This window comes from Pelodiscus sinensis, chromosome 3 (genome assembly GCF_049634645.1).
Source record: "Pelodiscus sinensis isolate JC-2024 chromosome 3, ASM4963464v1, whole genome shotgun sequence".
Classification (NCBI taxonomy): Eukaryota; Metazoa; Chordata; order Testudines; family Trionychidae; genus Pelodiscus; species Pelodiscus sinensis.
The window spans coordinates 160,198,958-160,213,827 of NC_134713.1; the positions used below are offsets into that span (position 1 = coordinate 160,198,958).

Below are 14,870 nucleotides of genomic sequence, written 5' to 3' on the forward strand. Positions count from 1 at the left end.
CAGGGTCTCAGCAGGGCAGACTGTGGGCTGGATCAAATGGCTTGGTGGGCCAGATCTGACCCATGGACTGTATCTTGCCCACCCCTGCGGTAGAAGAAGCTTGCACTGTTTCCTGAGCACCTCAGTCTTCAGGGCTGTCAGGTTAGCAGAAAAACTGCATATAATTAAAATCTATTTTGTCTATTGTTTAACATGCCACATTCTTCAGAAGTATAGTTACACAGACTATATGAATTCAATTACAACTCCTTTTCTAAAATATCAGCCCCCCCCCCCAAAAAAAAACTATGAAAATGATTTGAGAACTATGCTTAACATGGGTTGTTGGTCATTAAAAGAAGCTGCTCAAACATGATGAACCAATCCTGAGAAATAAGAAATGGCAGAACTGCTAATCCTCTGTCATGATACACACTGCTAGAACCGGTCCTGTATTTTCAGAGTGATAGAGTGGATAATTTATTAGGTCTTCCACAGCTCTAACATCCATGATTCTATGACCATGTGATTGGGATCCCAGGATACACTGCAGCCAGGGATGTAGGAAGGACAGTAATGCAACAGTCTAAATTGACTTATTTTCCTTCTCTCTAGGATCTTCTGGCTCCAAAATGGCCCTACAGGGTTCCTACAACTGTTGGAATGGAACAGTAATCAAACTGGGACAGGCATGTGATTTCATCAGGGACTGCGCAGAGGGAGAAGATGAAGGAGATATGTGCAGTGAGTAAATACTGATCCCCATTTACATCCATATGCCTCCCTACTGGAAAATGGGGGCCAGATATTGCTTCTCAGATGGCAGGAGATTTCAACATATGAAGGTTAATAGGTAAAAATAGCAGCCTTGTAGAACAAATCTGGATGTCTACCTAGAACTGATTATCCAGATTCCAAGTGTCTACACCCCTAGCTCACTACACCCCTAGCTCACCGTGTAGACATAGCCTAAAATGACACTATTGGAGATAATCAGTTACTTGAGTAGGGATGTCAACATGTAGTCGACTATACCATTAACAGATAAGTCTAGGCTTATCGGTTAATCTTCTTGACTACACGTATTTCTCCCACCCCTTGCTGCCTCTGTATCAGAAGCAGCAAGTTGGGGGTGGGGAGAAGGAGGTGCCAGTGCTGGGGGGAGCCATCTTAAAGACAGCTTACCCCACACTAGGTCCGCCATGCTCCCATCCCCCACCCCTCCTGCTCCTTTCAGAGGCAGCAGTGGCAGGGTGGGGCAGGGAAGGCTGCTGCAAAGCAGTCTCTGTCTGTGGAGGGGCTGAGCTCCACCTGGGATGATAGGGGGCTCTCTGGGAGTGGGGCTGAAGTGCACTGGCTGCTGGCCCCACCCCCAGGGACTATCGAATTGTTGTGTAACTAATAAGAATTCTTCTGGTTACACAGCTATTCAGTTACCCAATGGCTAACATCCCTGTACTTGAGTTCATCTTAAATCTCTACATTGATGAATAGTTCACAGATAGTTGTGTTATTCATCTATCTAATGGGCTCTGTGATACATGTTTTGTTTTGTTTTGATAGTTACAATAGTGAGGGAAATCCTGGATAAATCTGTGACCTTGTGCATTGTATTTACAACACATTCACTCTTCTCAGCCTTTTAAAGTGAATTCAGTGCTAATGAAAGGTGCTGGAGACTGACTACTTCTACTTATCCACAGAACATGTAAACTGAAGGACAGCAGACTAGAGAAGCTTCTCCTTCCTTCACTGCCTTTTAAACATACCTCAATCCTGATGTGGAGAGACCAGCTCTAGGGCCAGGTATATGCTACAAACTTTTGTTGGCATAACTATGTCAGTCAGGGTTTGATGAGGTATGATCCCTGACCATCATAGCTATGCTCCCAGAAGTACCTAGTGAAGCTGCACAAAATTGGCAGAACTGCACATTTCCAATTTAGCTCATTTCACTTTGGGGGAACTACACTAAGATATGCTGGTAAAAGTGCAGTTTTGCCTATATAAGCTCTGTGCACGCTAGGAGTGCTTTGCCAGTATAGTATACTGTATTCCGGAACTGGAAAAGTGCTACTACTTAAGATATAGCCTAGAGGTAACATGGCAGATGATGAAGAATTCCACACTCTTTACTGCTAGCATGTTTGCTAGTGAAATCAATAGTGTTGTAAGTTTTATGCCATGTATAATTGGCATCTGAACTAGGAGCACCAATATAGATCTTTGTAGGCTAACTACTGACATGACCACAAGAGTTTTTACCATGTAAGATGAAATTTGTTAGTAAGCCTCCCAGTATAGGTAGGCAGACTCACATTGGCTAAACTCAAGCTGGGGTCCTAAAAATAGCAGTGTATGGACGTTATAAATCCAGCAAAAACCTGGGCTCACACCTACTGGTTGGGTAGGCTTGAGAACCTGAACTGCCATCCAAATTGCAACATCCACACTATTTTTAGCATGCTAGCATGAATCCATCTATCCTGCTTGGGGGTTCACTTGCTGCTGCAGTGTTCACATGCCCCATCTGGTTCACAGCAAAGAGCTTTTCATGGTAACGTTGTTAGATTCCTGCTTTCCTGAAGTAGTTTTTAACTGGCAATCTAGACTAGTAAAAAGCTCTGTTCACTTTACCAATCTCCTGAGTCTTCCAGGCCCTTTCCTGAAATATTTCATTAAAATTAAAATGCTCTTAAAATGTTTTCATTTACAGATTTCAAAAAATCTCCCTTTTGTCTAAAAACCTTCAAGTAGAGCTTTAAAAATATGGTGGGATTTTTATTGTATTTTAATATTGCATTAAAAACAATAAATGGTGACAATTAGTAGAATTCTTTTTACCACTGACTGTCACATAATTTCTAGCAGGAAGTTACGTTACTTACCCAGTCCAATAAATGGATCATCTATATGTGTTTTATATCTTTTGCCTTTTTACCTGTTGCTGGGCCTTGCCCCTAAAAGGGGTGTGTGGTAAGGGGAATGAGGCCTTCCCAGCGTAGGTCAATGTGGGAACCAACCCCGAAAGGATCCTCTGTGCAGTGAGTCTGACTGCTGCTCTGACTACTTCCAACTAATAGAACACTTCCGTTTAGGGCATGGTCCCCCTTCCCCTGCTTTAATACTTAGAAGCAAAAGGTGTAAGGACCTGCCAGTTCTCAAAAGGGGGAGTGGTTAGAGAAGGTACTGCCTGTAGGTCTTACCCATTCTGTGGTCCCCTCTGAGGGCTGAGCCTGCTATCTGACTTGATGGATTTCTCTCTTCTCCAACCTGCCCACTCTTGTAAGCCTGAGCTTCTCAGCACCTTTTATCCCCCTCTTCCACTCAGAACCTGCTCAGGAGGCTACCTGAGTCACCTATTGCCTTTTAGCCCTGTCATGATCACTGTGGGTTTTGTATGCCCCATCACAGTTGGGTTCTCTAATCCAAGCATCAACCCTGCTTAGCTCATGAGTACTAGCCCATTCCCTTCTACTACCAAATTCTTTGCAGTAGCAGAGCTACCCTGACAACACGGGACATTGCCTGTGGTTGGCATAAGCTTCTTTTTCCACAACAAAATATGTTAAAACATTTTACACAGCAGTTACATTGGTTTATCAGACCAATGCACCAAATCTTTTTTAGCATTAAGATTGTCATTTAGTCCTGACAACTTAAACATTTTCATCAGCTTTTTTCAAGCATGGAAAAAATAAATCATAGCTATAAGTTGTTGGTTTTTGGGGTTTTTTCCCCCAAGCTTTGCTTTCACATGCACAAAAGATGTCCAAAAGGATTGAGCCACATTAGAAACTTTGGGGAGGTCTGTTGATGCCTTCATTAACTGATGATTTCTCTCCTTATGAAGTTCAAGGTCTTGTGTTTCTTTTCTACCATTTCTTTTGATTTTTTAAAATATTGATTTTGCCCTTTTCTTGTTTTTCTTTTGTGTTTTGTTTTGTTCTTTTCCTGGCTCAAAATGATTGCTAGCATCTGCTGCTGCTAACACATTTTTATTTATTAATGGTCAATAAAAATGTGGTTGTGGTTCTGCTATAAATAGCCAATTAGCCGTGGTAGACTAAAGAGAATCAAGGACCCCTGGAGAAAAGAAATGTTGCTCTTTGAATTTTAATCAATATTTCAGGAAAAAGAGACCTCTTCAAAGAAATATAAATGGAATCAGATGCCAAACCATTGTGATTTGAGGTTATATGTTCTGATGTAACCGGTTACAAGCCTGCTGTTGTCAAAGGAATTTCCCCTAGTAAATATAGGCATCAAATTTGGTTTCTCCCTAGTTGTCCTGTGATCATGTTAGGATCAATTGAGTCAGGTGGAGCATACGAGACCAACTTACTGTGCTTGTAGAGGAACCTGGATGCATCTCATCAACCTGTTTCTATGGGGGGAGGGTTGTTCTTTTGTGATACTATTATGAGTGTGGGCACGCGGGGAGAGGGAGTTAATCTGCATTTGTGGCCCTCATGGGGCTCATGTTCAACTAGAGGACACCAAATGAAGTTCATGGGTAGCAGGTTTAAAACTAATAAAAGAAAGTTCTTCACACAGCGTGTAGTCAACCTGTGGAACTCCTTGCCAGAGGAGGCTGTGAAGGCTAGGACTATAACAGAGTTTAAAGAGAAGCTAGATAATTTCATGGAGGTTAGGTCTATAAAAGGCTATTAACTAGGGGATAGAAATGGTGTCCCTGGCCTCTGTTTGTCAGAGGCTGGAGAAGGATGGCAGGAGACAAATCACTTGATCATTGTCTTCAGTCCACCCTCTCTGGGGCACCTGGTGCTGGCCACTGTTGGCAGACAGGCTACTGGGCTAGATGGACCTTTGGTCTGACCCAGTACAGACATTCTTATGTTTTTATGTTATGTTCTTATGTTGGGGGAGTGAATGAAGTAGAGGAACAAATTAGGATTCCAGGGAGTGGATCATCCTGTGTCTTCCCTGGCAAATTCATACACAAGGATTGGAAACTGCTGTAAAGACAGCTCTTATCCCCTAATGTAAAACAGTCATATAGGTAATGTGGCTGCTGTGATGCAAGAAATGAAAGACCAAATTCTCTGCAGGCATAAATTGGCACAGCTTTGTTTTACAAAAGCCAAGAATTTATATCCAGTAGTTCAGATATGTTCTTTCCCAGTGCAGGAGATGTTGGGGTTTTAGTTCAAGAGCATCCCTCAAATGAGAGTGCTGAATATGAGTGGTTACAAGGGTGAGGAAAAAGCAAATCATAGGCTGAAGATGCTCTGATAACAGAAGAGTAACCCCATTAAATATATGTACTATGGATTATGATGTCTTGACTGCATTAATACACCTGAAAACCATGGGGCTGGGGGAACAATTCCCAAGGATAACATCACCCATGTGACTGACTGAGACTCTCTCCCCCATTCACAAAGTAGCCCGAACACCTGAAGTTTGAAAAGCAGCTGCTCTAGGAGACGCAGGAGAGGAGTTGGAGAGAAGTGAAAGACATTCTTTTAAACTAACATTCCTGTGTTACCACGTAATAGAGTATGGAAAGTTCAAGTCCCATTTCAGGAGCTCTGGTGACTCAGACTCCACTCAGTGGGCATATGGAGGAGTGTGCCTTTATGTCTATGAAGGGATGAATGTTCCTGGCATCTAGACTAGAAATGTGTATTTCTAGTTTCAGAGAGGTGAGCAAAGCATAGGAAATTCTACGGGGCCCCATTTACTATACAGCTTAAAATCTGTGAGGAAGACCGGTCAATTCACCTGAGCATTGGTGATGAATATGACTCAACAGAAGCTTTTCAGAGAAGAAATGGTGTGATGGCATGTTGCCATCCAGTTCCCTCTATAAAAATTACCTCATCTTCTCCTGTCTTGCATAAACTTTTGCTAAATTAGAAACCTTTCTTCTGTTTATACTTAAAGGGGTACATTTGACAGAATTCTGATTTCTACTAGTTGTTGTTTCAAAAAAGCCAGTAAGCATTATAAGAAAATCTTTTCTTTAATTGACTGTGGTGATAGTCCCTCTTTGTCCTTCATTTCTGCAAATGAAGGGATGGACCTGATTCTGGCATCAGGAAGGCAGGGAAAGGTACCCAGTGAAGGTAGCAAGGTGGGCTGAGTCCTGGAGTGGACTAGGGGATAAGGCATTCACCTGGGGACATCAGGTGGGTGGGGTTGAGTCTTAGTCACCCTGGGAGCAGCTTGGCAGAGCAAGTTTAACATAATAAAAGTGGTAATGAAAAACACACATGTAGGCAGCTGTTGTGATAACATTTAAATAATCTGATAGATCTTTATCACATTTATATGCTCCTTTAACCCAGGATCTGAAATGTCCTTCCATATCCAGTAAAGATTCATAGATTAATTTTTTTAGGGCCAGAAGGGACAATAATGATTATCTAGTCTGTCCTTGTCTGCTGTAGGATTTCACCCATAATTTGCATCGAGTTCTCTTTTTATAGGCTGAATCTGAGCATATAATTTCTAAAGACATCTGGTCTTGATTCAAAGATTTCAAGTGATGCATAATCTACCACATCCTTCCATAAATTATTCCAAAGGTTAATTATAGGGTACATTGACACTGCATGGCTATTTCAGGATACCGGAGGTATCCTGAAATAGTGACCCAGTGTCTACACAAGCCACCCGTTATTTTGAAATATTTTTTGAAATAACAGGCATGCTATTTTGCTATCCCAGGAAACTGCATTGCATGAGGGATAAAGGATGGCTCAAAATAGCATGTTGTTTTGAAATAAGATAGCAATTTGCGCTCTGCCAATTTCATATCTTATTTCAAGTTTAGGGTGCTGTGTAGACGCACCAATAGTCATTGTTAAAGGATGGGATATGTGTCTTAAAATCTGAAAACACTCAACGTATACCTGCTCCTCAAACTAAATGTGAACCATTCTGAAAACCTGAAAATACTTGGAGGATGACCAAGCTCTCATAACCATATCCATCTTCTTAGATGAAGAGGTTCCAGCGTGCCCTTTGCTCACTCAGAATCCCTGGAACCTGCCACTCAGGGTCCTATAGGCTTCTTTAGTCTCACTGTGGGAACTGGTTGCAACAGAGCAACAGAAGTCAAGGAGGTTTTGGGTTCACATTATTGACATGCATGTGGAAGAGAAGGAATAGTGCCTCTATGAAAATGCTTATGGGGGAGTAGAGCTAATTACTTTGGGGGGAGACTTCAGTGCTTGAGAGGTTTGTGAGCTTGAGTTCCTTATAAGGTAATTATGAATGGCACAATGGATTATAAGTTCTGGGCGCAGCATGGGTTTATGTATGGAATATACTGAAATGTGAGTTGCTGTATTTGGCAAATAGAGAAATCATGTTTGCTTATCATGGCAGAATTACTCATGTTTTAGCTTCATTATCTCAAATCATGATTGGACGATGTGATGGATGATAGCAATAAAATTTCTTGATGACCTAAAAGCCTTTATTGTAAACAGGTATTATAACAATACAGCAATCACCCAAGGCACATCTGCACAGTGGAGCTAAAGCCAAAATAAGCTACACAATTGACATAGCTCAAGCTGAAATAGTTAGAGCATTCTACCTCGGACTTCCCTTATTCCTTTTAAAATAAGGGCTACAGGAGTCAGAGTAAGAAGTCCTCCAACTCAACATTATTTCAGCATTATGTCAAAATAACTGCTTGCTAGGTAGACATGGACTATGTTCTTTTGGAATAAAGTTAGTTATTCCAAAATAATGCTGCTGGGTAGACATAGCCCCAGTGCTAGATGTACCAGCCTCCTTTACAACACACAAAAATGAGCACCAGAAGAACATTATAAAAAAATGCTGGGAGCAATGCAAATTGTTCCCAATCCCCCTGCCACTACATGCACCCTGGTCTTTTTTCTCTTCTTCCCCTGTTTTCTATGCACTTGGGGTGCTGGGAGAGGAGAGTAGAGCTATCCACAGAAGAGAGTCAAGAAGGAAGTCTTCATTGGGGTTTAGTTGCCCTGCCCAGCTGCTCATGAGGCCTGAATGTATGAGCCACCTGGACATGGAGTTCTTCATGCTATAGCATGCCTCAAGTTATACTGTAGGGGGATCAGGCCATGCTGTTGGGGAAGTAGCAGAAGCCAGTGCACTTGTAGCCATGATGAGATATGTCTACTCAGCAGCTTTATTTCAGAATAACTGATGTTATTCCGAAATAACAAAATTCACTACAAACCTTTATTTCAAAATGTCGAGCTGGAGGACTCCTTACTCTGACTCATGGTAACCCTCATTTCACAAGGAGTAAGAGAAGTTGGAGGAAGAGTGTTCTTCCTCCAACTTCCTGCTGTGTAGACAGCACCAAAAGCCGAGTTAAGCTACGCCGTTGACATAACTGAAGTTGCGTAGCTTATTCTGACTTTAGTCCTGCTGTTTAGACATGCCTATGGGCTGTGTCTACATTGGCACCCTTTTCCGGAAAAGGGAAGCTAATGAGACAAGTCGGAATTGCAAATGCCGCGGGGGGATTTAAATATCCCCCGCAGCATTTGCATAAATATGGCTGCCGCTTTTTTCCGGCTCGGGGCTTTGCCGGAGAAAAGCGCCAGTCTAGACGGGATCTTTCGGAAAATAAAGCCTTTTCCGGAAGATCCCTTATTCCTGATTTTAAGAGGAATAAGGGATCTTCCGGAAAAGACTTTATTTTCCGAAAGATCCCGTCTAGACTGGCGCTTTTCTCCAGCAAAGTCCCGAGCCGGAAAAAAGCAGCAGCCATGTTCATTCAAATGCCACGGGGGATATTTAAATCCCCCCCGCGGCATTTGCAATTCCGACTTGTCTCATTGGCACCCTTTTCCGGAAAAGGGATGCTAATGTAGACACAGCCATGGAGATTAGATGCAGAAATAGTTCTCTCTGCTGAACTCTGTCCTCCTTTCTTAGCCACAGTTCCTTTTCTAAGAACAGCATTGCAGGCACCTGCTCCCTTGGTGAAACCCTGTCTTCCATCTAGGCAGCTAGCCTTAGCCTTTCCTCCTCCATCTCCGCATGCCAGCATTCCATTCCTATGTGTGTCCACTTCTGGCATTGTTCAGCCCTCTCAAGAACATCAACCATAAATTCATCACGGAAACGCTTTCTTTTGGAATGGTCCATGAAGGTACATTGATCGAGTTCTTGGTGAACAGCAGGCAGTAGAAGTTGAGAGCCCTGAAACAGGATAAGAAACAAAAGTTTGTCTAATCTAGCTCTAAGGAGCACTGAATTAATGCCCCTGGAATCTCAAGGACATAAAATGTTACATTTCAAAACTGAATCCACATATATTGTGATGAGATGCTTCAGTCCACATATTCTCTCTGGACGCATCTGGTTAATTGCAATTGCAGAAGTGCCTGGACAATGCATTGTGTTTAAATTTACAACCTTTTTTCCTGTTTTATATAAATTGCATAACTATTTGGCATGCAAGAAGGCAGAATAGTGCCCTTGCTGCAAAAGTCTTTTTCCATCATTTCTGGCCTTTCACATTTGGCAGACATAATTGTTCTTATGGTGCCCTGTTTTTTGGGCAAAGGAAGATTCTATTCCAAGTTGGTGATGGGGAAACCTGCAGTATATACAGCAGAAACATTCAAGTGACTGTTGATGAAGTAGGATAGTCAGCTATAGAAAAGGGCCTGGAAAATATGTTCTTCCCTAAAGTATGATGGATTGTCGGGAGTTTCTGGTTCAAGAAAAGTTTGCAGCTATTAGCACCAAGCTTGTGTCAGAATACATGAGGGACTTAATAGGATGATGTGTTAGCTTGCCTATGGCTTACCCTGTTATTGCTGTATGCAAACACTCAGAAATCTGGTGCTTTCCTCCTCTTTATACCCAGCACAGTTCAGGACGAAAACCAATATCCCATTCACACTTTGGAGAAGTGATTTTGTGAACCACACACTCTATGGTCTACTTCTGACTGAAATGAAGAACTAGATTTGGAAATAAAACACTGTTTCCCAAACACAAGACTGATTTCACTGTTTCCAAGTTGGGCCACAGCCCGTGGGGTGATTACAGAGCTGCCAGTTTCAAGCCATTACTACTAAAAGGAAAACATGAAGGACCCTTGCAAACATGTGTGACTCTACAATGAAAACACACTTTAAAGCTTGAAATTCCCAAGTGCCATTTTTAACTCTACATGGCGGAGGAAAGGGGAGAGGTGAAGGATGCCAACGTGGTGTGATATAATCCACCTTTAGTAGATACATGTTGGTGTATAGGGGAGCCTGGCAGGGGAGCCGATTACCTCTGCAGGCCCTTGGACAAGGTGGAGGGGCAGCTGCTTTGCATGCCCAGAAGGGATGGGACCTCAATCAGAAGGCATGGGGCAGGGGCAGGAGCAGGCAGGCCTCCATGATGCACAGAGCACCTCTTCCCATGCCCCTCCCCCCCCAGCTGTGAGTGACATGGAGCATGCCATGTGATTTAAAGGGCCAGGCCTCCAGACACTGCCACTGTTGCAGTCGCAGCGCCAGCAGACAGGAGTCCTGGGTCCCTTTGAGTTGTGAGGCCCAGGGGCAACTGCCCCTATTCCCCCCATTTTTATGGGCCTGGGCTCTGGAGCAGCTTCTGTCACCTCTGGCTTTGTTGCAGGCTCACCAACAGAGTGTTCCTCAGGGAAGGATGGTGTCAAACAGCTCTTCCAAATAAGGACCTAAAATTTCATCCACACCCTCTCCCAAGTCGGGTTTCATAAACAGAGTTACATTATAACAATGGTCCTGTAGCACCTTAGAGACTAACAAAAACAGATATATAATATCGTGAGTTTTCGTGAGCACAATCCACTTCTTCAAATGACAAAATGGAGCAAGGGGCCCAGAGTTTGAAATATAAAGCAGAAAGAGATGGTGGAAATGTGGCCATCAGTGGCTGTCAATAACTCACCAACACCAGAGTCTACAGACTCCTTTCCTCTGATCCCACTTATGAATACCAAAACTAAAAAACCCTAGACCATCTACTCACAAAACTCCCTGCTACTACTCGGGACCAAATCTATACTAACACACCCCATAAACCCTGACCCGGAATTTTCTATCTGCTACCCAAGATCCACAAACCTGGAAATCCTGGACATGCTGTCATCTCAGGCATTGGCACACTCAGGGTACGTCTAAACTACATGGCTCCGTCAACGGAGCCATGTAGATTTGTTTGTTTGGCAAAGTCAAATGAAGCCGCGATTTAAATGATCGCGGCTTCATTTAAATTTACATGGCTGCCGCGCTGAGCCGACAAACAGCTGATCAGCTGTTTGTCCGCTCAGCGCGCTAGTCTGGACGCTCCCCTGTCGACATCAAAGCCCTTTGTCAGCAGCCCCGGTTAAACCTCATCCCATGAGGAATAACGGGGCTGCTGACAAAAGGCTTTGATGTCGGCAGGGGAGCATCCAGACTAGCGCGCTGAGCGGACAAACAGCTGATCAGCTGTTTGTCGGCTCAGCGCGGCAGCCATGTAAATGTAAATGAAGCCGCGATCATTTAAATCGCGGCTTCATTTGCCTTTGCCTATGTGTCTAATCTACATGCCTCTGCCGACAGAGGCATGTAGTCTAGACACAGCCTCAGAGTAGGATTATGCAGTTATGTTGACTCTCTCCTCAGACCCTATGTTACCAGCCCTGTTAGCTATCTTCAAGACACCACTGACTTTCTGAAGAAACTACAGAACATCAGTAATGTTCCTGAAAACACCATCCTGGCCATCATGGATGTAGAAGCTCTTTATACAAACATTCCACATGATGATGGGTTACTGGCTGTCAGAAACACCATCCCTGATGATGCCACTGCACACTTGGGGCACGTCTAGACTACATGGCTCCGTCAATGGAGCCATGTAGATTAGGGTTGTAAGCAAAGGGAAATAAAGCAGCGATTTAAATAATTGCCGCTTCATTTAAATTAAAATGGCTGCCGCGCTGTGCGGATCAGCTGTTTGGCGGCACAGTGCTGTAGTCGGGACGCTCTGTGGTCGACATCAAAGGCATTTGTCGACCTCCACGTTATTTAAATCGCCGCTTCATTTCCCTTTGCTGAGTAAACAAAGCTACATGGCTCCATCGACGGAGCCCTGTAGTCTAGACGTACCCTTGGTGACTAATCTTTTTTTATTTTGTTCTCATCCACAACTATTTCCAATTTGGGGACAATTTATATATTCAAGTCAGTGGCACAGCTATGGGCACGCTCATGGCCCCACAATATGCCAACATCTTTATAGCTGACCTTGAACAACATTTCCTCAGTTCTTGCCACCTAGCACCCTGACTCTACTTACGCTACCTCGATGACGTCTTCATCCTATGTGTTCACAAAAAAGATACCCTTGAATTCCACAGGGATTTCAACAACTTCCAGCCCACCATCAACCTTAGCCTGGACCAGTCCACACAAAAGATCCACTTCCTTGACCCTACAGTGGAATTAAATGATGGCCACCATATACCACCACCATATACGAAAAACCTACCAACCATAATATTTACCTACATGCTGCTAGCTCTCATCCAGGACACGTTATTTGATCCATCGTTTACAGCCAGGCCCTAAGATACAACCGGATTTGCTCCTATCCCACAGAGAGAGACAAACACCTGCAGATCTTTATCAGGCATTCTTAAAACTTAAATACCCATTCAGAGAACTGGAAAAAAAACCTCAGATTGACAGGCCAGATGAGTACCCAAGAATCAGATTCTTCAAGATAGGTCCAACAAAATGCCACTCGTCATCACCTACAGGCCCCAGCTTAAACTCCTCCTGCACATCATTAACAACCTATGCTGGAAAACTATCTGTCACTTTCTCAGGCCTTGTGGGATAGGCCTGTCCTTGCCTACAAACAACCCCCTAACCTCAAACAAATCCCTTCCACCAACCATACATTACTCCCTGAACCTACTCACCCAGGAGCCTGCCCCTGCAATAAACCCTGGTGCCAACTCTGTCCACATATCTACACAAGCAACATCATTACCTAACCGTGTAAGCTACCACATCAGAAGTTCATACAGCTGCACATCCATTAATGTGATACATGCCATCAAGTGCTAGCACTGCCCCTCTGCCATATATATTGGTCAAACTGGACAGTCTCTATGACAAAGGATTAAGGGACACAAATCAGATATTCAAAATAGTAACACACACAAATCTGTTGGGGAACATATTAACTTGCCAGGGTACTCACTAATGGATTTAGAGGTGGCTCTTGCATTACAAAACAATTTCAGGAGTCAACTAGAGAGAATCTGTGGAACTTGCCTTCATATGCAAATTTGATGCTATCTCGCAGAGTTTGAACAAAGACATGAACTGGATGGACCATTATATTCAACACCCAAATGACATCAAAGGCTAAGTATCAGGCACTTACAGCCTATTTGATTAACCTCATTTAGCACAGACACCTTAGTTGTTCTTTCTATTTCTCTTCCTGCTTTATATTTCAAAATCTGGGCCCCGTGCTCCATTTTGTCATCTGAAGCAGGGGCGGCCCTGGATGAGCTGCCAGCAACTGGCGCCCTAGGCAAAACGCGCGATCGGTGCCCCCACCTCCAAAGCCCTCAATGGCAGTTTATCTTGGTGCCCTAGGCGACCGCCTAGGTCACCTGTATTGACGGGCCACGACTGATCTGAAGAAGTGGGTTGTTCCCACGAAAGCTCATGGTACTATTTATATATTTTTGTTAGTCTCTAAGGTGCCACAAGAGAGGCTTGGAAAGAAGTTGTTGATGGCCCATGGTCCCATAGGAGCTAAGGGCACAGGAGCAGTGTTATTTTTTTTGTTACAGACTAAGATGGCTACACCTCTGAGAGTTACATCATGTTCCTCACTCAATCTATCAATTGGCTCCATTCAGTCCCAGTGCTGGATTCAGAAGTCAGCCTGGCATCATCATGCCTAACCAGATCATCACAACCCATGGTTGGGTGCAGTACCTAGCACTTATCAAATGCCAAATAAAATGGCAATGATGTTGCAAGTTGCCCATGGTGCCGTTCTCATCCGTGGATGTGTGGTACTCACTCTTCCACTTCCTAGTACACTCCCTGTATTGGTCACCAGTCCAGAAAATCTTCAAAGCTGCCAGTTATTAACTATTTGCTGGTATTTGTGATCATTCCTAGTGCTTTTGCTGAAGTCCACAGTTTTATTGGCCTTGCACCAGAGATTCACCAATATTTGGCTGTGCCCCCGAGACCATGAAGCCACATGATTTGCAAAAGGCTTGTTCAGTCCAGTCTCCATTGCAATCCCAGCAGGATCTTGCAGCTCACTGATCAGAAAACAATGGATTAACACTGACTCACTAAGCTGTTACTGTACACCAAGGAACATGGGTGGTGCGTGTGGAGAGGCACGTGTGGAGAGCCTAGCCTTCAGTCCTGCCTGAGCTGCATCCCCCACACCCAGCAGTTGTCCCAGCCATGTTGCCCCATCAGAGCACTGGGTGGTCCCCACCCCAGGCCAGCTGGATTGCCCATCCTAGCTCCAGTCCCAGCCCCCAGTCACTTTGAAGGAAAAGCTTAGCAAGGATGGGTAGGGGACCTGGACTCAGGTCATGGGGGAGAGCAGGATGCAGAAGGGCTTTGTGGTAGAGTGTGTCCAGGGCCATACCTGGTTGTCTGGGGCGACTTAGGGTATGCCTACACAACAGCACTATTTCGAATTAGTTAATTCGAAATAAGCTAATTCGAAATAACACATCTAGACACAAACACTAATTCGAAATAGCACGTCCACATTGAGTGGACCCTGACTCTGGTAAGGCTGGCCAGAACCAGTGCCAGCAGGGCATCAGTGTCGGACTTAGGGTGTGGGGCTGCTGCCTCACGCTATCCGAGGTCTGTACATAAAGGGAC

At 44.0% G+C, this 14,870-nt stretch overlaps 1 protein-coding gene across 1 annotated transcript in view; it reads left to right on the forward strand.

The window, feature by feature from the left end:
* ALK (ALK receptor tyrosine kinase) overlaps window positions 1-14,870 on the forward strand; it is a 636,373-nt gene that overhangs the window by 462,927 nt on the left and 158,576 nt on the right. Inside the window, exon 6 of the mRNA XM_025180988.2 lies at window positions 595-723. Coding sequence (XP_025036773.2) covers window positions 595-723 — 129 coding nt within the window. The remainder of the gene's footprint in view (window positions 1-594; window positions 724-14,870) is intronic.